The sequence below is a fragment of the Sciurus carolinensis genome, chromosome 3, assembly GCF_902686445.1.
Source record: "Sciurus carolinensis chromosome 3, mSciCar1.2, whole genome shotgun sequence".
Lineage (NCBI taxonomy): Eukaryota > Metazoa > Chordata > Mammalia > Rodentia > Sciuridae > Sciurus > Sciurus carolinensis.
In genome coordinates this window covers 40,078,023-40,100,993 of record NC_062215.1, presented here as the reverse complement: position 1 = coordinate 40,100,993, position 22,971 = coordinate 40,078,023, and the positions used below count along the sequence as shown (strand labels likewise).

The 22,971-nt window shown below is 45.7% G+C and overlaps 1 protein-coding gene and 1 non-coding gene across 3 annotated transcripts in view; one reads left to right on the top strand and one right to left on the bottom strand.

The window, feature by feature from the left end:
• Positions 1-22,487, top strand: part of Tnfrsf13b (TNF receptor superfamily member 13B) — a 35,133-nt gene extending 12,646 nt beyond the window's left edge. The window contains exons 2-6 of one of the 2 annotated variants that reach the window (XM_047545855.1): positions 1,522-1,591; positions 7,304-7,439; positions 10,244-10,489; positions 19,869-20,054; positions 20,610-22,487. In XM_047545855.1, coding sequence (XP_047401811.1) covers positions 7,331-7,439; positions 10,244-10,489; positions 19,869-20,054; positions 20,610-20,860 — 792 coding nt within the window. In that variant the 5' untranslated portion in view covers positions 1,522-1,591; positions 7,304-7,330 and the 3' untranslated portion in view covers positions 20,861-22,487. The remainder of the gene's footprint in view (positions 1-1,521; positions 1,592-7,303; positions 7,440-10,243; positions 10,490-19,868; positions 20,055-20,609) is intronic. The other variant, XM_047545856.1, reaches the window with a different exon arrangement.
• Trnav-aac (transfer RNA valine (anticodon AAC)) lies at positions 9,497-9,568 on the bottom strand. Its single transcript has one exon. It is a non-coding gene; the product is annotated as a tRNA-Val (tRNA).
• Positions 22,488-22,971: the final 484 nt, after the last annotated feature.

The window sequence follows — 22,971 nt, the reverse complement described above, 5'->3', positions numbered from 1 at the left end:
TTTCTTTTGCATGACCCTGGTGTTCAGTGATGTCAAACTTGTTTTCATAATCTTTTGAGGAATGTCTGTTCAGCTCCTTTGCATATCTTAATATGATTATTTGTTTTCTGTTATGTTGATATGTTTGAATTCTTTATATGCTCTGGATATTAACCCTTGTCAGATTTTTTTCCCATTCTGTAGGTTGTCTCTTCGCTATCAGTCTTTTCCTTTGCTATTTGGAAACATTTGAGTTTGATGCCATCTCCTTTGTCTGTTTTTACTTTTTGTTACCTACATGCATCTGAGGTCCTATCCAAACAAAACCTTGCCCCAAAGCAATTCCCCTGTGTTTTCTTCTCATGGCTTTACAGAGTCTTGCATTTTAACCTTCAATGCATTTGGAGTTGACTTTTATAACTGGTAAGAGATGGGGGTCTAGTTTCATTCTTCTGCATGTGGCTATCCAATTTTTCAAGCACCATTAATGGAAGAGATTATTCTTTTCCAAATGCATATTCTTGGCACCTTTATCAAAAGGCAGTTGATTATTAATTCACAGATTTATTTCTGGATTCTCTATTCTGTTCCATTGGTCCATGCATCTGTTTTTATGCTGGTACCATGCTGCTTTGGTTACTATTGCTTTGTAGTATATTTTGAAGTCAGGTCATGTGATGCCTCCAGCTTTTTTGTTTTTCCTCAAGTTTTCTTTGAATATTCAAGGTCTTTTGTGGTTCCATACAAATTTTAGGACTATGTTTTTCCCCATTTCTGTGAAGAACATCATTGGTACTTTGATGGAGATTGCATTTGAATTTGGTTAGTAGGGACACTTTCACAATATCAAAATGGGGTATTTGAGAACTCATTAAACACAGGATATCTTTCTGTTTGTGTCTTGAATTTCTTTATCAGTGTCTTAGTTTCCATTGCAGAGATCTTTTAGTTCCTTGGTTTGATTTATTTCAAGGTATTTTGTTTGTAACTATTGTGAATGGGATTTCTTGGTTTCTATTGGAATATAGAATCACCATGATTTTTGTATATTGGATTTGTATCCTACAACTCTACTGAACATTTCTGGCTTTTGTTGTTGATGTTTGAGATGGGGTCTCCCTATATTGCCCAGGTTGGCCTTGAATTTGCAATCCCACTGCCTAACTTTCCCTGAGTAACTAAGATTACAGGCATGTGCCATCACTCCTAGCTCTTTTATTAGTTCTAGTAGTGTTTTGGTGGATTCTTCAGGTTTTTCTGTATATAAGATCATGTTATCTGCAAACAAGAACAATTTAGTGACCTTTCCAATTTGTATGCCTTCATTTCTTCCTCTTCAGTTGGGTAATTGATCTGGCTAGTACTTCTAGTACTACATTGAATAAAAGTGGTAAGCATAGAAATCCTTGTCTTGTTTTAGATTTTAGAGGAAAATCCTTCAACTTTTTCCTCTTCAGTGTATTAGCAAGTTTTGTCATACTCAGGTTTTATGGTGTTGAGGTATACATTACTTTTTGTTTCTATTTTTATTTTTTATTTTAGGTGCTGGTTCTGGAACCCAGGGCCCTGTGCATGCTAGGCAAGTGCTCTGCCACTGAGCTACACCCCTGAGGTACATTCCTTCTACATCTAATGCATTGAGAAGTTTTATGATAAATGAATTTAAATTATTATTAAGTGTTTTTTTCTGAACTTCTAGAGATGATCATATTGTGTCCTTCATTCTGTAATGTGACATATCACATTTATTGATTTACATATAATGAATTATCCTTGCATCTCTGGTATGAACCCAACTTAAGTATGGTGAATAATCTTTTTGATGTGCTGTTGGATTCTGTTTGCTAGTATTTGCAGGGGGTCACTATTTCTTCAAATTTTCTGCCCTTTTGTCCCTCTTCCTTCTGGAACTCCTATAAGCATATGTCTGCTAAGGGTCCCACAGGTCCTCAGGGTTAGTTCATTTTTTTTCCCATATCCTTTTTTTTTAAAAAAATTTCTGTTCTACAGACAATAATTTCCCCAACTGACTTACCTTCAGGTTCACCAGTCCTTTCTTCTGCCTATTTAAATTTGCTGATAACTCCCTCTAGTGAGTTTTTCATTCAGTTATTGTACTTTTCAGTTCCAGAATTTCTGTTTGGTTCCTTTTTTAAAAAAAGTAAACTATTTTTAGATCCGTTTCAGTTTCACATCAAAATTGAGTACAAAGAGTTCCCATCTACTCTTGTCCTTCCTGAAAACACAAGCTGCCTCTCCACTTATCAACATCTCCCACCAGAATGGTACATTTGTTATAATCGATAAACCCACACTGACACGTCACCCAGAGTCCATGGTCTATATTAGGATTCACTCTTGGTGGTGTACATATTTGGACAAGAAGACGTCCCTGTATATCCACCATTATCATGTCACACAGAGTAATTTCCCTGTTCCACCTATGCCTGGCAGCCACTGATCTCTGTAGTCTTGACTTTTCCAGAATGTCAAAGTTTACATCATACAGTAGCTTTTCCAGCTTGGTTCAGCTTATTTAGTAATATGGATTTTGAGTTACTCTGTGATATTTTGGCTCGGCAACTCCTTTGTTTTTGGCGAGTATTATCCCATGGTTTGGATGCGCCACTGTTTCTTCATCCGTTTGCCTACTGAAGTGCATCTGGTTGCTTCCAGATGTTGGTTCCTTTTTTTTGTTTCCATCTCTTAATTCATATTCTTATTTTATTCATACGTGGTTTTCCTCATTTGCTTTAGTTCTTTGTCCATGGTTTCCTTGAGCTACCTTGAACATATTTAAGATTATTGATTCGACACCTTTGACTGATCATTCCAATGCACAGGCTTCCGTGGAGATCTGGAATGTTGAATTCTTTATTTCCTGTGAACATTCTGTTTTCCCTCTTCTTTGTATGTTTTGTGATACTTTTGAGAACTGGACATTTTGAGTATTTTGTTGTGGTAATTCTGGAAATCTGATTCTCCCACTCCTCAGGAATTGGATCTTGCTCATTAAGGACTGGAGTCATTCACTTGTGACTTTTTCAAACTCCTTTTGCACAGTATGTGTTCCTGGCTGTGTGTACTCACTGATGTTTCTCTTCCTCTATCTCTGTAGTCACCCAGTGTCCTCACAAAGATTTTCTTAAGTGTCTGGCTCCCAAAAGGAGAGGGGGTTACAGAAGCCACATCAACCATGCTGCTGGCCCCTGAGTGATCTAAAGCAGCAGAGTCAGCAATCAGAACCCACAACCCCCATATTTGAAGGACAAGGGCCTTATTGCCCATCCTGGCCCCAGCAAATGCTAACCAGGAACTTGGGCAGTTGTCCCCACTGATGCCTTCCAGGGTCTGGGGGCCAGGGAATGGAAGCCGTTACCAAGCCAAGGCGGAAATCCATCCAAGTTCCTGAAACTTACCTGTCTCCTTCAAGATCTCTCCTGGATAGCTCCAGAGTTTCAAAATAGTTAATTCCTTTGTTGCTGCCAGCTCAGTTGTTTAGCAAGAAGGACAGATTCTTAGAGCTTCCTGCTGTAACTCTTCACATCCCAGGACAGCTGTGGAGATCTTTCAATTTCGAGTCAATCTTTGGACTTTCTGAAATGATTCTATCATTTCATATCTCAGAAATGTCTTCAATTGCATCTTCCAACCCTTCTACTTATGTTTTTATCCTGGCTATTACATCTTTAATTTTTAATAATTCTTATGAATGTTCTTTAAAAAAGAATGCACTGGTTTGTTTTGTTTTGTTTTTTTTTTTTTACAAATGCAACATTCTCTTATATTTCTGAGGAAATTCTGCTGCTGTTGTTTTTAACCCTTCTTCTGCTTCCTGCATCACCTCTGTTGGCCCCAGGCACTCTTCTTCCGTTTGCTGGGTTTGAGTTCTTTTGTGCTGGGGGTGGTGCTCCAGTTTCAGACCCTTGGTTTCTGGTTCATAGCTAACAGCTGGTTGCAAGTCCTGGGGAATGGACGGGACTGTTGGCATGGATGCTTTGCTGTAGTGTGATCAGGCAGGGACTTGGCCATTTTCTTTAGAGACTTTCCCACTGACAGTGCGTCTCAGTATTTTCCTTTGGGTCCATTTTCCCAGAACACTGTCTGCTTATTTCCAGCTATTGCAGAGTGAGGTGGAAAGAGTTTTTACAAACCTGCCTGCAGCACCCCTCAGGTAAAGGCAAAGCGAGTGAGAAGAGGGGAGACACCATGCTGGAGGAGGATCCTCACTGGATCCCCCTCTTGCCGGGAAGGACCTCTTTGCACTCTCAGTTGTGCCTGGGGAGATGTCCAGTCTAATGCTTGGGTGGACAATGAGGAACGGGGATCTGGGTGGGACCAAGTCCTTTTATATAAATTTCCATCCTATTCTCTTTCATGCTTCACACCTCCTGCCCGATTCCCTGTTGTTAGCCACTCTTGGTGCCTCCCGTTCTGGAGACATCCTGAAAGCCTGTGGCCTCCTTCCCTCTCTGGGCATAAATGATGGGAGTCAGTCCCCCTGGTCTCCCGGTTCTTCCATCTTCCAAAATGTTGCTGCCATCAGGCCCCTGCCTTAGCAACTTCTTTCTTTGTCTTTATCTTTGAGGACAAACGAACTTTTTACTGTCTATTGTAAGTTTTCAGGAGGGAAAGAAGATAAACTCACCTGTTTAAGCTGCTGTGCTAAGTGGGATGCCACTCATGTTTTCTCAGTTAAAGAATAAGCACATGCTGCCGGGGTCCAGCCCTAGCAGGGGTTGGGGGTCCTAGGTGGATGGGAGGCGTTGGCATGGTGGAGAAACAGCACACAGAGACACCAAGTGTTCTGAGGCTGAATCTGAATCTTAATTGTTCACAGAATCTTTTCGTATGTTTTTTCTTTGATATTATTACATCATTTCATGGTTAATACAATAAAATGTTAAGTTAAAAATCTTCAAGAGTATAATTAATGATCTTATTCAAGAAACATGTTCTTACTGTATGATAACTTAAATAAAAAACAAAACAAAAGCCAGTTCCCAACAAGGTAGAGGGCACCATGCTCTGTTTAGTTTTAATTTCCCTGAAAGAATACGTCATTAAGTTTCTATAGCAGTTACCCTTTCCAAGAACTCTAATGTTAGATATTAACAGTGGAAAGTTTTTGTTAATACTAACAGAGAATAGAGGAATCAGCTTATACTTAATATTTATTCTATTTCATGTACTCATTGGCAGACTAAAACTCTATTTTGATCTTTAAAGAACTAGACATAGGAAGAAGACAAATTATACTTATGATTAACCTATTTATTTTTTATTAAGTGGGAAAAATATCCTTAAACTTAATCATTAACACTAAGAAAGCAATGAAGACCAAACACCACATCAAAGCTCAGAGGAATACTCTCATATACCTATAAATAACCTTTAGAGAATTTGAATACTAAAAGAAATCACAGGCTCCTTACAAATTTGAGCAAATCATAATTGCTTATTTATGACTTCATCTAAGTATTAATATTAAACTGGATGTATGTTATTTTGTGTCCCAGCAACATGAAATCTTCCCAGTATTCTATGTCATCTGAATCATATTGATTAGTAGTATTAAAAGCAACTGCACATGGAGACATGCCACGCCTATGGCCTCCAAGAGGGAGGATGATCTTTCAACAGAACCGTGTCAAGTGTTGGAGTGGTAGGAAATAGATGCGGGAACATGCCTTGCAGAGTTTAAAAGGAGATGCTGGGGAGCCAGGCATGCCCCTGTCATCCCAGCCACTCAGGAAACTGAGCAGGAGGATGGCAAGTTCAAGGCCAGCCTGGACAATTTAGCAAGACCCTGTCTCAAAAGAAGAAATAAAAAGGTCTGGAGATATAGTTCAGTAGTAAAGTGTCCCTGGGTTCAGTCTCCAGTGCCAATAAACAAACAACAAACAAACAAACAAACCAATGAGAAGTTGAGGAGAAGCAAGGGTCCTAAAATCAGACAGAGCATTTTATCAAAGAAGTGATGCATCTCAGAATGAATACATACAGACTGCCAAGCATCGGAGCAGGCAAGACTCAGAAACCATGTGGGCAAACAAAGCCAAACACAAAAGTCCCTGGTGATAAGAAGGACTGGAGGGGGCTACAGTTGTGTGAGGCCCTGGGTTCGAATCTTGGCACCACATGAACATAAATAAAGGTGGAACTTGAGATTAGGTAGAGGGAATAAGAGGGAGGAGGGTATGAAAGATAGTGGAATGAGACAGACATCATTACCCTATGTACATGTATGATTACACGAGTGGTATGAATCTGCATCATGTACAACCATAGAAACGAAATGATGTACCCCATTTGTATACAATGAATCAAAATGCCGTCTGTAAAAAATAAATAAATAATTAAATTTAAAAGATACAATAACATTTAAAAAAGAAGGACTGGAGGTGTAGCTCCGTGGCAGAGCATTTGCCTACTCTGACCCCCAGCACTGCAACAAAACAAAGAAAGATTAGAACGGTAGCTACACCTGGGATTAGGTATGGGGAGTGGGGTGACCCAGGGAGTAGTCCAGGGTGCAGGAAATGTCTCTCTCTCAATGTGGGTTGAAGTGACACCATGTATCCATAATCACCAAACTGTACACATAAGACTTGTGCACTTTGCACGTGTCACTGTGTTTCATACTATGGTAAACAAGGAAAAGGGAAGGAAATGGACATTTATCGAGTGTTTATTGTAGGCTACGTTTGCTTTAAAAAAATTAATTTAATGAGCACCTACTATGTCCTAAGCACTATCTAGGTCCTGAGGACCTAGCAATTTGGTCCAGGCCCTCCCTCCCACATGATGCCCACAGTTGCTGTAGGAGATGGTATGAAAGGAAAGCAACCACAGTGACAAGAAAAGGGCATTGCAAATGTGTATCAGTGACTTGTCACAGTGTGGGGAAGAGTCCGAAAGGTTTCCCTGAAGAAATGAAGATCAGAAATCTTAAGGAAGAGAAATAAATAACCAACCGAGGGAGTTGGAGAGGGGAAGAAGAGCATTTTGTGTAATGGGAACAGCATGTGCAAAGGTCCTGTAGGAGAAAGAGGCACAGCCTGAAAGGAGGGCAGAAAGCAGGGCCAAGCAGGGTGCAGCTGATGTGAAGGAGGGAGGGACTCCCAGGATAACCATTTCATAGATGGGGAAACTGAAGCATGGATAGGCGAGGTGGCACTACTGAGTGCAGCTGGAATTGGGAGCCAGCTTTGTCTGGGTGCCCTCTGCCCACTGAGACACAGAAAGTCCTTGGGGATTTGAGTGAGGAGGCCACTGGGCTCCAGTTGGCCTGCCAGCAGCCCTCATGCTCCCTACCTCTCAGCTCCACAGGGCCTGTGGCTGGCTGGCTATGGGATCCTGCCCCAAAGAGCAGTACTGGGACTCTCTGCTGAAGAGCTGCATCTCCTGCAAGTCGACCTGTGACCATCGGAGCCTGCGCCCCTGCACAGCCTTCTGCAGTGAGTCCTGGAGCCTGGGCCCAGGGCTGCTGGACCAGCCCCACTGCCCCCAGAGCGCCCTCTGGCCCCACTGCAGTCTGGTGGCTGAGAGTGGGGGTCAGGGGAGGAAACGCACAGCTTGGCACTTCTTCGCCCTGCGTCCCACTCTCGCCACGTCCCCTGCTTTCAGTTTCTTGAACATGCTGCCTTCTTTCCGGCCCCAGGCCCTTGGCACACACTCTTCCCTCTACTCGAAATGCAATTCCCTCATTCATCATCCCTCAGCTCCCTCCTACCCAACATTCAGGTCTCAGACCAAATATCAGGGGTCTCCTCGACTCTCCACTAGGAGTTAGGCCCTTCTGGTCAGTTTCTGTCATTTTCTTTTGAAAACTTTTATCATAGGAATTGTCAACCATGCATAGACGCAGAGTTAGGATAGCACAGAAAGTCCTGTGTACCCATCATTGGCTTCAGTCATTGAAATTCTGCCTTTTTATTTTCCAACCATTTTTGCTTGTATATCTTAAAGCAAATTTAAGACCTTATATCATTTTTACCTGTTAAATACTAGATCAGGGATACCCCACACATCAGGTCCCCCAAAACATAAACTCAACATCTTATTGCAATAAATAATTCCTTAACATAGTATGATAGTTGGGCCACATTCAGTTTTCCCTGAGTGTCTTGAAAAATATCTGTTGTTCACTGATCTTTTTAAATAATTTGTTCTTTTCCTTGATAGAACTCACCATAATTTGCTATTATGGTTTTTTTTCTTGTTTTGCATTTGTTTCATATCTGACGCAGTCACTAGACTGAACTCTCCGAGGGGGGACACCATGTCTGATTTGAGTCTGGCACAGTGCCTGGCACGTAGTAAATATCATAAATACTCACTGAGTGGAGCTCAGAGAGGCTGAGTGACTTATTTAAGGTAACACAGCTGAAAAGTGAAGATGTCAGGATTTGAGCCCAGGACTCTGACTCAGAAACCATGACTCTGAACCACACTGCTCACTAATGAATTAGAACTTTCATGGTTTCATCCTGCAAATATATATGGAGCCCTCTAATGTCATGAAAATAGGAATCTGGACTGATCCTTTAAGGAGGGTGTCATCTGATCAGAAAAAAGAGTAAGTATCATAAAAAGCCACAGTTGGGAGGATCCCCCTCAGCTGATGGGGACATGTTCTTGGAGTTCATAGGATATGGAAGTCAGCAGGGAGGGAAGGGAGCCCTGGAAGAGGGACCAGCATGGGCTGAGGCACAAAGACGGGAAGACAGGACAGGGGATCCTGAGACGCAGAGTGGGAGAGGTCAAGGTCAGGCAGTGAGAGCGAGTGGTCGGGGCACTATGGCACCACCTGTGGCACGCACACGGGGCCTCTAAAGAAGGGAGGGGGACACAGAAGCCCTGCAAACACTGGTGTTGGGCTGACCCTGCACCACGAGGGGTGGTGGCAGTCTTGGCAGCTTTGTGGAACCGCACAGAGGGGCAGGCCCTGCAGGGCCATCTAAGTCTTCCTGAGGTCCCAGTGCTGTGGTCTTTCTGTCCATCTCTTTATTCCATCAAAGATGTGGGGTGTGTGTGTGTGCGTGTGTGTGTACAGGTGTGTGTGTGTGTGCGGGTGTGTGTGTGTGTGTACAGGTGTGTGTGTGTGCGGGTGTGTGTGTGTGTGTACAGGTGTGTGTGTGTGTATGGGTGTGTGTGTGGGGGGGGTGTATTGTGAAGAAGCTCTAGTGAATATTCTATTCAAGCCTCCCTTAACCGAGCCTGTGCTAGGTGCCAGTAACTGTGCTGGGTTCTCCGACTCTGCCCAGCAACACTAAGAACCAGCATTGTCATTACCCCTCTCTGGGAAGTGGGGAGACTGAGGTGTGGAGCAGTGAAGACTGCACAGCCTGCATGTGGTGAAGAGGGACTTCCCCAGTCTGCCTGGTTTTGAAGTTTGTATTTTTAGTCATATCCTACAGTATCTTAAAGACAAAAGAAAGTTTACTTGTGAAAATAAAAATATTCTTAGACTTTCTGGAAGGCAAATTTATTGTCCCAAATATTTTTCTTTCTTTGGTGGTCCTGGGGCTGGAACCCAGGGCCCCTTGCATGTTAGGCAAGCACTCTATCACTGAGCCACACCCCCAGCTCCTAAGTAGATTTCTTTATACACTCAGTGTTGGTTCTGTTGTGCTTGGACTTTAATCTGCTTGGCTTCTGCTCCTTGACACTGATACTTGTTTAAGCTGCTGTGATTCCCATTTATTTTTAAAACAAACAAAATGCTACTAATGTCAACTTTCCCACTTTACTTCCAACCCCCTCCCACAACTTGCCAAAGAGGATTCTGACCTTTTCCCTCTATTCCTCATGCTAATTTGAAATATATTTTTTCTTGATGAGGTTTGAAAAATGCAAGTAAATATCTTATATGCCAATGTAATAATCTAGATTATCAACTTTAAAACATAAGTGGAACATCTTCAAATGTTTGAAAACTAAGAAATGTACTTTAAAAGAATCTATAGGCCAAAGAAGGAGTAATAATGAAAAGAAAAACGTTTTGAACTAGATATAGGAAAAATACCATATATCAAAATGTGTGCAGTGCAGCTAGAACAGTACTTAGAGGACAATTCATAACCTTCAGTTTGTATAAATTCAGTTTGTAAAATGCAATTTGTAAAAAGATTTGGATTACTCTGGAATTGCTTTTTGAATTGGACTGTAATTATTTTTAACTTTGATGTCCTTTGAGACTATACCCAGAGCTTCTGCAGGTCCATATCACCCAGTAGCATCATTTGTTTCTGTTTCCCAGAGTCACTCAGTTGCCACAAGGAGCAAGGCAAATATTATGACCATCTCCTGAGAGATTGCATCAGTTGCATCTCCATCTGTGGACAGCACCCCAAGCAATGTGAATATTTCTGTGAGAACAAACTCAGAAGTCAAGTGAACCTTCCACCAGAACTCAGGAGGCAGCAGACTGGGGAGACGGAAACCAGGTCAGATAACTCGGGAAGGTACCAAGGACTGGAGCACAGAGGCTCAGAGGCAGGTCCAGGTAAGCCACTGGAGTCAGTTTGTGGTGTTGAGGGTCAAAATGCAGGGGAGACTGGGCACCAAGCCTTGATAAAAAGAGTCTGAAGGGCTGGAGTCAGCTTAGTGGGAGAGCCTTTGCCTAGCACGTGTGAGGCACTGAGTTTGATTCTCAGCACTGCGTATAAATAAATTAAATAAAGATCCATGGACACTAAAATATATATTAAAAAAAGAAGCATCTGCAATATAAGAAGCCCAGAGTCCGGGCAAGTAGCCAGAAACCAGGATAGCAAAACAATTTAGACAAAATTTCCAGAAGTGTGTGGGCAAGAAAGAAGTAGAAGAAATTACCTTACCAGTAATTACCTCTCACCAGAGAGGGACCTTTGTAATGAAGGCTGCTAAGGTTCTTTTTATCTCTTTCTTTTTAAAATTTGTATGTACTCTGACACAAAATTATACAATTTATGGAGTACCATGTGATGTTTTGATACATGTATTTGTTGTGTAAAGTTCAAATCAGCCTAAACAGATCTATCTCTACAAATATTTGTCATTCCTTTGTAGTGAAAATCCTTTCATCTACATTCTTCAAACATACAGTACATTATTATCTAAGCCCACCCTACTGTTCAGTGGAGTGCCAGAACTTATTTCTCCTGTGACTTAGTACCATTGACCAGCCTCTCCTCACCCACCCCCACCAGCCATCCCCAAATGAGCAAGTTTTTTTTCTGCAGCCCTACCTGTGTGAGCACTGTGCCAGGAGGCCATCCCAGGCCTCCGCCAAATCTCAGCCTCCATTTAGAGGAAATGGAGAATTCCTATGAATGAGAGGAAGAGATATTACTTAAAACTTTAAGGCCATTTTGGACATGGTAAGAAGAGTCCTGCTGAGCTGGGCAGCTACTGAGTGCCAGGTGTCAGAAATAATCTGACTGGTTCTTCTAGGAAACAACTCGACTCCATACCCTGTTAGGTGGTGTTGGGAAGAATGGAGGGGGACTCCATGTGGAGTTGTGAGCACCTGAGAGACCCTGGAGCTGCCCCTGGAGAAACAGCAGGTCTGAGTTCCCAGAGAGTTGATTGGTTTCTTTCCTTTGCTATGACTTTCCTCATGGTGACAGCATTTCCAGAAGGCCAGGCTCCAGGGCCAGAATGCCAAAGGGTAGGTCTGGTGTGCCCTGATAATGGAGGTTCTCAGCTGCAATCTCCACTTGGTTAGCCTGTCATCTTTGATTCTTTTTTTTTGGTACCGAGGATTGATCCCTAAGACATTTTACCACTGAGCCACATCCCCAGCACTTTTTTGTAATTTTTAATTTTGAGACAGGATCTTGCTAAGTTGTCAAGGCTGGCCTTGAACTTGTGATCCTCCTGCCTCAGCCTCCTGAGTTGCTGGGATTACAGGTGGGTACCATCACACCTGGCTCATCTCTGACTCTTGTCTGCTGTCAAGTTAGCTGTCATCCATAAGCTCAGTGGCTTAGAATTCCTCATGAGTCAGGGATTGGCTGTGTCAGGCTGGCTCCCTGGGGTAGCCCCACTTCCTGCATCTCTTATCCTCCTCCTGGCACCAGTGAGCTGACCAGGCTTGTCCTTCTCATGAGGAGAGTAAGGGACAGAAACACAGCCTCATGCTACCTACACCAGACATTAGTTATATCACTGCTACAGCATTCTGTTACTCAAACAAGTCATGAAGTCACCAGATTCAAGAGAGGAGAAACAGACGTCATGTCTTGGTGGTAGGAGTGGCAAAGAATTTGTAGCTGTGATGAGTTTGTGACCAGTTTTAGTGCAGCACAGCCTCTCTCATGGGAGGCGCTACAGATTCATGCGATGGGGGTGGGGTGCGTGGATACAGAGGGACAATCAACCAACCAAGAAGGAAGTGTCTGCCTCCCTGCCAGTGTCTGATGGCCTGTACACCTTCCCTGCCTACTGTGACACACCTGATTTTCCCCACCAGCCTGGAACCTTTCCCACCTCCAGTGCAGTAGATTCCCCTTTGGGTCAGTCTTAACCTTTGCACAGATCAAGAGACTGAGTCTTAGAATTAGGAGTGACTCCCTGAGTCACATGGCAAGTATGTGACTGAGTTGGGCTTTGTCCACCCTACAACAGCAGGACGACCCAGGGCAGCACCCATGGGTTTACTGATTCCTGAAGATCATGTGTTGCCCATAGGATGAGGTTAGCCACTTCCTGCTTGTGATCACCAGATAAGACTTCTCCAAAAGGTACTTGGAAGAAACCTGGGGCCTCATCTTGGCTCCAGGGATAGAGCTCCCATGATGTGTGGGTGGGTGTGTATAAGGACATGTTGGGAGGGTGTGGGGTCAGCATTACTGTGCCTCACCCTGCAGCTTTGGCTGCTCCACTGTACCACGGTACAGCCAGGGGACACCACAGACCCTACCAGAACCTCAGAGACTTTGTGACTCTCTTGCTGTACCCTGTCCCTGCCCTGCATCTGGGTGATCTGGGGTTAAGCTCTATTCCGCTCTCTCCTCTCATACCTGTATGTGCTGCTGGGGCAGGGGCTGGGCTGGTGTGGACTGTAAACAGGAAGCCTGAGGCCACATGCACAGGGGACAGACCCAGATGTGGACTATTTGAGGGCAGAGAGCAGAAGACACCATGTGACCATGCTACTGAACCCAGTGGAATGGTTGTTCTGTTCCCTGTCCCCTCTGTGGGCTTTCTGAATCCTGTCACCCACCACAAGTCCGTAGTCCTGCCAGGCCCACCTCACCCTACCCCAGGTTTCTCATGCAGCCCACTCAGAACTGCCATTCCTTCACGGGAGGCCTGCGGTGCAGTGGGGGGGCAGCAAGGGCAGGATCCTGTCCTGACCCTGTGGATTTCAGTCTCATGGAGGGATAGACTACAGACAAGACTTATGCAAATGATAAAGTAATCTCTGTCTGGCGATAACAAAACCCAGCTGGGGCAAGGGATGGTGGAGACTTCAAAACCTCAAACATCAAAATATAGAGACACAGCCAGGTGGGGGTGGTGCACGCCTGTAATCCCAGCAACTTGGGAGGCTGAGGCAGGAGGATCACAAGTTCAAAACCAGCCTTAGCAACTTGGTGAGGCCCTAAGCAGCTTAGTTGAGATCTTATCTCAAAATTAAAAAAAAAATTAAAGTTCTGGGGATATTGCTCAGTGGTTAAGTGTCCCTGGGTTCAATCACACACACACACACACACACACACACACACACACACACACACATGTATATATACCATCCTCCTCTCTGGCCGTGGTGTAGCCTGGAGAGGTGCATCCCAAGGATGACATCTTGCAGAGAAGGAGGAGGGGAACTGAGACAGAACAGCAAGCATTCAGGAGTAGCTGGAGATGGCACTAGGAGGAGTCATGTGCCAGATGACAGAGGGCCCTTGTTGCCAGGCTGGGAAGGCCAGTGTCCAGCTAGAGGCAGGGAGGCAGCAACTGGACAAGAGGGTCAGAATGTGACTGTGAGGACATCTTCCTCTTTGCCTCTGGGGGCATGGATGACGACCATAGCAGCATGGGCCCTGTGTGAGAGGCTATTTCTGGCAATACTGGGGCCACAGATGACGAGGACCTGAGGTAGAACAGAGGCATGAGATCAGGAGGTGAGGGAAAGGCCCTTGCGTCTGGCCAGTTCAGAGTCACAGCCTCTGTACCACTGACACATCATGGGTGGGGGATCACATGGACAGGGTGACCAGGAGACCACTGACGTTGAGATGCAGCTATCAAATCATGGAGCACATCCCAGTGACAGAACTAACCCAGGTGCTTCAGTATTCATGCATCCAGCAACCAACTCAAGTGGCAGGCCCGGGGACTTCAAACTGATCAGGAGCACAGAGGACATGTCTGGCTCTTTAACTGCTAAAGAGGAATTTGTGATTTTGTTGGGGACAGGGGCCATACCTGCTGCTCATGCAGCTCATGGTGGCCTCCATATATAATGGAAGCAGAAGCTAAATTTCAGTTAGCCATTAGAGAAAGGACATCTTTGTTTTGCTTGTTTCTCCAAGTCACAGGCCCCTGGAGTTGTCCCATGGGCCCCTTGGGGTCCTACGCTAAGACCTGCAGGTGGTTTTGTGAGCCAGCCCTTGACCAGCCTGCACCTGGATTCCATCCAGCACCACCTCCCAGGTGACCTGGGGAAGTTTCAATACTGCTCATCCCCAACTGTCCCCACCCATAATGACCTCGTGGGGCTCTCTCAAGGCTTAAGTGACTTCACATTTGGTGTGTGTGTGTATGGTAGCTGGCATGTGAGGACCAGCTGCCCTTGCTGGTGAACTAGGTTAGCTTCCTGTGGTGCTGTGATCTTGCTCCATAGACCAAGTGACTTAAAACAACACACATTGACATGTTTACAGTTCTAGAGGCAGAAGGTCGAAAACCAAGGTTTGCACATGGCTGTGTTCTCTCCAAAAGCTCCAGGAGAGGATCCTTCCTGCTTCTTCCAGTTTCAGGTGCCTGCAGGCATTCCTTGGCTTGTGACCTCATCATTCCAATCTCTACTTCCATCTTCACATGGCCTCCTCTGTGTCTGTCTCTCATCCCTTGTCATCTAAGGACATTTGTCATTGGATCTGGAACCCATCCTAGTCCAGGATGATCTAGTCTCCAGCTTAATTTAATTACATCTGGAAAGACTATCATCACATGTGCAGGTTACAAGGGGGCATATCTTGGGGGGGCACTGTAAGGGACAGTGTCCCCAGGACACTCTGAGCTTTGAGTGGGAACACCACATGTGATGGTAAGGCCAGGTTTGGGGACAGCCAGGATCCCTGCATGTAACTGAAGTTCTGGATAGCATCTTATCTGGAAAATTTGGATTTCACCCACCCAGAAGGTGGCAGTTGAAGTCACAGGAATGGAAAATGTTGCCCCAAACCCGAGCTAGGACAGCAGCAGTCTAGAAAATTCCATTTTTAGATGAGAGATGGCTTTGAAAACATTTTTTTAGAAAACAGACGTAAAGAGAAAAGCAGGGGGGAAAAAAGAGAGAAAAGCAAAACAAAATTAGCAAAAATTGGCTGAGAAATAAACTATGCCCTGGGCCTGCCTGGCTCTCTAGAGGGCAAAGCTGTGCAATGCCCTCTGGTGGTAGTATCTGGGAACTGCAAACAGGGGCCATCTACCCTGAACTTATTTTCACCGGCATCTCTTCTGACAAAAACTTGCTCACCAACTAGAGATGTAGCTCAGTGGAAGAGCGCCTGCCTAGCATGTGCCTAGCCCTGGGTTTAACACCTGTGCTGAGCTCCTATGCTCTCTGGGATCAGGGTAGAGTGAGCACAGAGCTAGGGCTCTACACCACATGGAGCTGGGCGTGGCCTGGCCTGAGGGGTCACAGGAGGCCAACGGAAGTGGTTCCTGAGTTTGAGAACTGAGTGACCTTCAAGATTGAATGAAAGGAAGTAGAGAAGTGACAAATATGTCCCCACTGAGCCAGTGCAGACTATTCCTTTTCCCAAGGAGAGTCCTGGCACTTACTGCCACAGGACATGGTGACCAAGGCCATCTAGGTGACTTTTGAGCAGCAGAAAACCTGCTGTGTGATCTCCCCATCCTTCCTGGTCAGCTTCACATGACTCTTTACAGGTATGGGCTGGCATGTGGTCCCAGTGGTAGAGCACTTGCCTAGCAAGCCTTGGGTTCCATCCCCAGCACCGGGGGAATAAATTAGAGAAATGTGGAATCCGATTGCCACTATTAGGTGTTGTTTTGGAAATGATACACATACATCGTTTTTTAAAGACTATTTTTAAAAAGCTTTTGGGAAAAATCTCCATCCCACCTCCAGCCTCTCAGTTTCTCTCCCAGAAGCAATGAATTGCAGTTTTTTATCTCTTCTTTCACACATAAATCTTCTGAGGCACACTCACATCTTCTCACCTCGGTTATACCCTTGCTGGCATCCAGAGTGCCCACCATGCTATGTCATTCCAAGTCTCTTGGTGATTGCTCCCTTTCAGAACACACAGACCCACCCTATTTGTTTTAGTGACTGCATAGTATTCCATCTCCTGGACATACCACAATCCACTGTCCTTGCTACTAGACTCCTAGCATGTCTGAAGTCTTTGGCTGCTGTGAATGATGCTGCAACGGATACCTGTGTGTATGTAAGAGGACACACCCCTAAATATGAAAGTGGATCAATCAAAGGAATCAGAAAATTACATTTTAAATGGTGGTAGATGACTGGGAAAAGTGGTGCATACCTGTAACCCTGGTGACTCAGGAGGCTGAGGCAGGAAGATCTCAAGTTTGAGGCTAATCTCAGCAACTTAGTGATGCTGGATAGGGAAATTAAAAAAAAAAATTGGGGGATATAGCTTACCCCTGGGTTCTATCCCCCCAGTACTAAAAAAACTAAAAACTAAAAATAAATGGCAATAGATGGTTTCAAACGACCCTAAAAAGAGACAACCCCCACCAACAACATGTAAAGTGCCTGTTTTTCCACACCCCTTGTGGGACAGGTAGAAAATGACTCTTTTTCTTTTATATAGTTTTAATATGCATTTTTCTTCTTAGTCTAAGGGTTTTGAAAAGCATGACTTATGAGCAGGTCTCTAGGTAGGGACCATTTTTCACTTCCCATAGGAAACCTCAAATCCTTGATCTGGGAAAAGAGGAAAGCAGAGAAACTGGAAAAGTCCTTTAATCCCCTAAAAACAGAGGGGCTCTAGATGGTCATCCATGCAGCATGGAAAAGCCACTGGAAACTTAGTGCCCTAAAAATAACATTCTACTATTTTTTGCAGTTCTGTGTGGGGCTCAGCTGGGCAAGTCTTCTGGCTGGCTGGTCTGCCTGGGGCCACCAGGTGGATGGTGCTAGGGATGGGGTCCTTGAAGGCCTGGCTCTGATGCTGGGGTGGCCTCACCTTGCTCCTCCTACATCTGTTCTCAGGCCTGTCCAACTCCATGGGGTCTCTTCCTGTGGCCTCTCCAGTTAGACTTCTCACATGATGGCTCACGTCTCCCAAGAGAGCAAAACCTGCGGCTGCCAGGCCTGCTTCAGGTGTAGGGCCAGGGCTGGCACAGGGTTACCCCCAGGGCATCTTCTTGGGTAAAATGAGTCCTGACTCAGACCAGAATTGAAGGGAGAGGACTCCTCCAGGACGTGGTATCAGTGGCTGTTCTTTTGTGGTCCATTCAAACCTCATGCTGAAAATATTCAGCATCTGCAAATGTTTAGTCTTCCTCCTTGAGTTATCATGGCAGTCCATCTCTACTCTGTCTCGTAGCTGGCCTTCTGTCTCTGCTGTAAAGGCTGCTGGCTTCTCTCCCATTGGTCCAGCCAGTAGGACATTTTTGTTTTATTCCAGGGGCCAGTGGGAGCAGTGGGCCTCAGCCTCCGGATGTGCAGCACCACATCCTGAGAACCACAGGCCAGCACCCGTGGTTGATCCCCTCCTCTGTGTGCTCTCTGAGCTCTGGGCATGGCACATACGAGACAGCACCACAGGCCTCGGTGTGGTACCAGTTCACCCAGAGCTCCTGTCCCCACTTTGTAAATGCCATGGTGACACCAGACGACCACTAAGAATCCTGCCAACTCCATCACATCATCAACACTTGAATCTAAGAGTGTGTGTAAGGATGAGGGGCAGTACCTGCCCTGTGGCCCGTCTCTGTCTGGCATACTGACCCAGAGCACTGGCCTGGGACTCTGTCAGACCTGCTCCCAGTTACAAATCTAAGACTGGGAACAAACAATATGACTTTGAGACTCAGGTTTGTCATCTACAAAATGGAGTGTAAAATGGTGGGGGTGCTGTGGAAAGCAGTCCTGCAGTTCTTTAAAAAGCAATCATGGAATGACCCAGCAATGGAATGACATCCACACCCAAGAAAATTTAAAAACACATTCATGGGAAGACTCACACACGCACATTCATAGCAGTGTTATTCACAGCGGCCAAAAAGTGGCAACAACCTGAATGCCCAACAAGTAAGTGACAAGTAGATGAACAAAATGTGGTATTATCCACACGCAGAATATATTATTCAGCAATACAGAGAAATGGAGTTCTGAGACACTACTATGCACAGGTGAACCTTGAAAACACAGTGCTGAGTGAGAGAAGCCAGAAGCAAAAAGTCACACATTGATTGACTCCATTGATAAGAAATATCCAGAACAGGCAAACCCATAGAGTTAGAGAGCAGAGAGTGTCAGCCAGCCTGAAGGCAGAGGGGGCAGAGTTCATGGGACAGGGTTGTTTTGGGCAAGAGAAATGGTCTCAAATTAGTGGAGATGGTTGAATATGCTAAATATGTGAAAATGCTAAATAACACAGAAATATATACTTTAAAATGATGAATTTGATGGTATATGAATTATATCTCAAAAAATTTTTTGGTACCGGATATTGAACTTAGAGGCACTGTACAACTAAGCCACATCCCCTGCCCTATTTTGTATTTTATTTAGAGACAGGGTCTCACTGAGTTGCTTAGCACCTCACTTTTGCTGAGGCTGGCTTTGAACTTGGGATCCTCCTGTCTCAGCCTCCTGAGCTGCTGGGATTACAGTCGCGCACCACCACACCCAGCAATATCTCAATTTTTTAAGTGGCATCCTATCCTCCAATGGAGTCAGAAGATTAAGGAAACTACTGTGCAAAGTGCCCAGCACATAGAATGGGCTCAGTAACTGGTCCCATCATACACAAGTTTGCACGCATGAGTGCAATATGTACATATTATATTACATCTAGCTATCTGTCCTTCCACTGGAGGACCTAGCTCACATCCCAATTCCAAAGGCCAGGAACATCTTGGGATAAGAAAAAAGTCAAAGGAGGGCTTTGGCCCGGCAGTGGATCTCTCTGGCACCCCAAGTCTGGAGGCTGGTTAGTAATCTTGCTGGTACTGACCTCGAAGTATAAGCTCATCCAGGAAGGCTCCTCATTGGAGGAGGAGCCAGATGCAGAGAAGATGGAGACACCATTCCTGTACTGTCATCCACACATCCATCTATCTCTGGGACCATTCCCATCAACTCCCTAGGAAACAGAGACAACAGAAAGGGCCAGCTCAAGAAGTGTCCAGTTTTGAGGTCTTGGAAGAAGTGGATGTCAATTTCCTCCAGGACCCAGAAAGCATACTAGCCAAGCCTCAGGTCAGGAAAGGAATCCCACCTCTCCAGGAGTCAAAGAGGAGAGCAGTTAACTGGGAGTGGGGGATGGCCACAAGGATGGCTTGGGCATAAGAAGGGGAAAAGAAGGACTTTGACCGGAAGGGGAACTGAGGGTTTCTGAGGTGGGACAGGAGTTAGGATGGCTGCTGGTTTAAGAAGACACTTCAGATAAGGGCCCTGAGGAGTGGGGTCCCCCTTGAACTCAAGGTCTTACACTGTCTTGCAGTCCTTCTAGGATCGAAGCTGAGCCCCGAACAGCTGGCCCTAGTCTACAGCACACTAGGGCTCTGCCTCTGCGCCATAGTCTGTTGCTTCCTGGTGGCGTTGGCCTGCTTCCTCAAGAGGAGGGGAGATCCACTCTCCAGCCAGCCCCCCAAGGGGCCGTGCAGAGCCCGGATCAAGTCCTCCCAGGGTGAGTGTGTGAAATGGGGGTCCTCGCCCTCTTAACTGCTTGTGTGACAAGACTCGGGCCAACCCTCTGATTTGTCACTGCCTGCTGCTGAATTAGGATTTTTTTTCCCTGGGTGCTAGGGTTTGAACCCAGGGCCTTGCGCGTGCTAAGCACTTGCTCTTCCACTGAGCTCCATCCCCAGCCCTACTGCCTGCTTCTATACGGATAGTGTTTGCCAAATTTTAACATGTAGAAGTCTGGGACACATCCGGTTAAAACGGCTGGGCCAAAAGAGAAAGTGCAGGTATAAGGTAGCCATCAGCATCGCAGGACGCAGGCTCTCTGAACTAAAACCGGGAGGAGGTCACCCTGGTGGGTGCGTGCGTGCGTGCGTGCGTGCGTGCGTGTGTGTGTGTGTGTGTGGATTTGAAAGCCCAGTGCTGGAGGGACAAGCCTGGCGTGGCCCTTAGTTCCTAGATAAAAGGAGATTTCTGGAGTCCGGGCGTGCGGCGGCCGGGTAGAGGAGTGCAGGGCCGCAGCGGCAGCCCCAGCCAACGTCCTCTCCTGTCCCCGCAGACGCCGCGATGGAAGCTGGGAGCTGTGCGGGGGCGCCGCCCGAACCGGTGGAGACTTGCAGTTTCTGCTTCCCGGAGCGCAGGGCGCCCACCCAGGAGAGCGCGGGCGTGCTGGGGATTCCGGATGCCGCGGGCCGGGGCTGCGGGGTGCACCACGCGGGGACCGCCTCCCCGCAGCCCTGGGCGCGCACTGCCAATGGCGGTTTTGGCGTCGTGTGCGCGCCCGCCCTGGACGGGGTTCCTGGCGAATGAAAGCTGGGTGGCCAAGACGCAGGTAGAGGAGGGAGATGAGGAAAGAGGAAGAGATGGAAAGAGACTACAGAGGGAGTGAGAGACGGGGAGGGAATGAGGAAGAGAGAGACCGCAAGAAATCGAAAGAAGGAAGTTGAGACCGAGAGGAAATAGGAATGGTGAGAGGTGCCAGAGTGGGAACTCGGACATTCTTTAACCCCTTTCCGTGCAAACCGTGTCACCATCACCATAACACACACGCAATAAAGTTATCTGTGCATGCTATTCACGGCTCCAAGAGCCCTTTTCCCTATAAAATAAACATCCCGCCTCTCCCACGGGATCTTGGTGTGTCTTTCTATCTGAAGAACGAAGGCGTCCAGCCCTCACCTTCCTTGGCACAGGTTTCACCAAATGCAGCTGTGGGTCGACCTGGGGCGCTGACAATCTTCTCAGATTGCTGGTCGGCCTGGCTCTCTTTAAATGCATTCTACTGTCATGTATAACTAATTAGAAAAAATTTTTAAAAATTTTTAAAAAGAGGGAGAGCAGAGAAAGATGGAAGAATGGTCTGCAGAAAGGTAGGTGTCGCCAACATCTGGAGAAGTAGGGACTTGAGTGTCTACTTTTTTTCACAAACAACAAATTCTCTTCCATGCCTCCTTGGTGAGGGCATGAAAGTACAAAGCGTGTGTATATGTATGCACATGCATGCACAGGCCTGGAGGGCAGTTGGAGCTGAAGGTAGCAAAACTCTCAGAAAGAAGGATGGGTGTTCACTGGACCCCAGCTGGAGATCGTTTTCTTTTGCATCCATTTTAAAATTAGCATTTAAGCCTATAGTTTTGGTAGCATTTAAACCTTGAGTTGTGCAACTATTCTTAGAAGCATTTACACAGCAAGGTAAGTACATGATTATGTAAGTTGAAATCTCTCATGCTGCACCACCCAAGGGTATGCAGCAGAACTACACTCGCCGAAGGGCCATGGGGCATACTTTGGGAAACATGGACAGGCATCCTGCTGCTCTAACGCTCTCTCTTCTCACCATCAGTGGGCAGATAGGCTATGCATCTGCTAGGGCCGCCATTCCAAGTGCCATGTTACTGGACTGCTTCAGCAAAAGAGTTGTTCATGATTTTGGAGACTGGAAGTCTGAGGTCAAGGTGTCAGCAGAATTGGCTCCTGAGGCTATCTGGCGAGGACCATCCTAGGCCTTTCCTTGGCTTATAGGTGTCCTTCCTCCTTTCTCTCTTCTCCTCATCTTCCCTCTGTCTCTGGGTTCAAATTTCCCTTTTATAAGGACACCAGTCATATTGGATTGGGATCCACAATAATGACTTTGTTTTCACTTTTCTGTAAAGACCCTATCTCCAAACAAGGTTACATGAAGCACTGGGGATAAGGACTTCAACATATGAGATTTGGGGGACAAATTCCACAAATTCCACCCACAACACTGGCCCTCCATGATACCACCTCTGTTTCATTTTTATGTCCAGACAAGCTGGCATCTAAAAACATAGCTGCCAAGAGCACTTGCCTTCCCTTGTCCAGTGAGCCCACTTGGCAAATGGTCCATCTTGGCTGCATTGTTTCTGCACTACCACACCTACTGCAAGCAGCTTCCTTTCTTGTAGCAGGGTTGACACTAGTTAGGTGTTGGCCAAGTCCCACTACACTGTTGTGCTCAGAGACACAACATCATCTATTAAGGCATGTTTGTGTGATGTGTAGATGGTTATTCTTACAGATCTGTATTTTTCAAATTCTGAACCTGAAGGGCTCTGGATGTAGGATACTTCTGGAAATGCTTGGTGGGGTTGGGGATTACAAAAACAGGATGCTGAGCATCCAAATTCAACTTCAGACAAAATCTTGTACAGTTATTTGTATAATTTTCCAGTTGACCTTGGTATAAGTTTTTGTTTTGTTTTTAAAAGAAAAGTAATTCCTTGATAGAAGTAAACCTAAATACTGTCAATTTTGTCCATGTTGTGTAGTTCTACCTTGAAAATATATCCTGATTCCAGTCACTTGCATGGCCTCTGTAATTTGAATTCTCATCATTCGTCACCTGGATTACTGTCTAACCTCCCTGGTCCTCCTCACTGCCACCAAGTTTTTTCTGT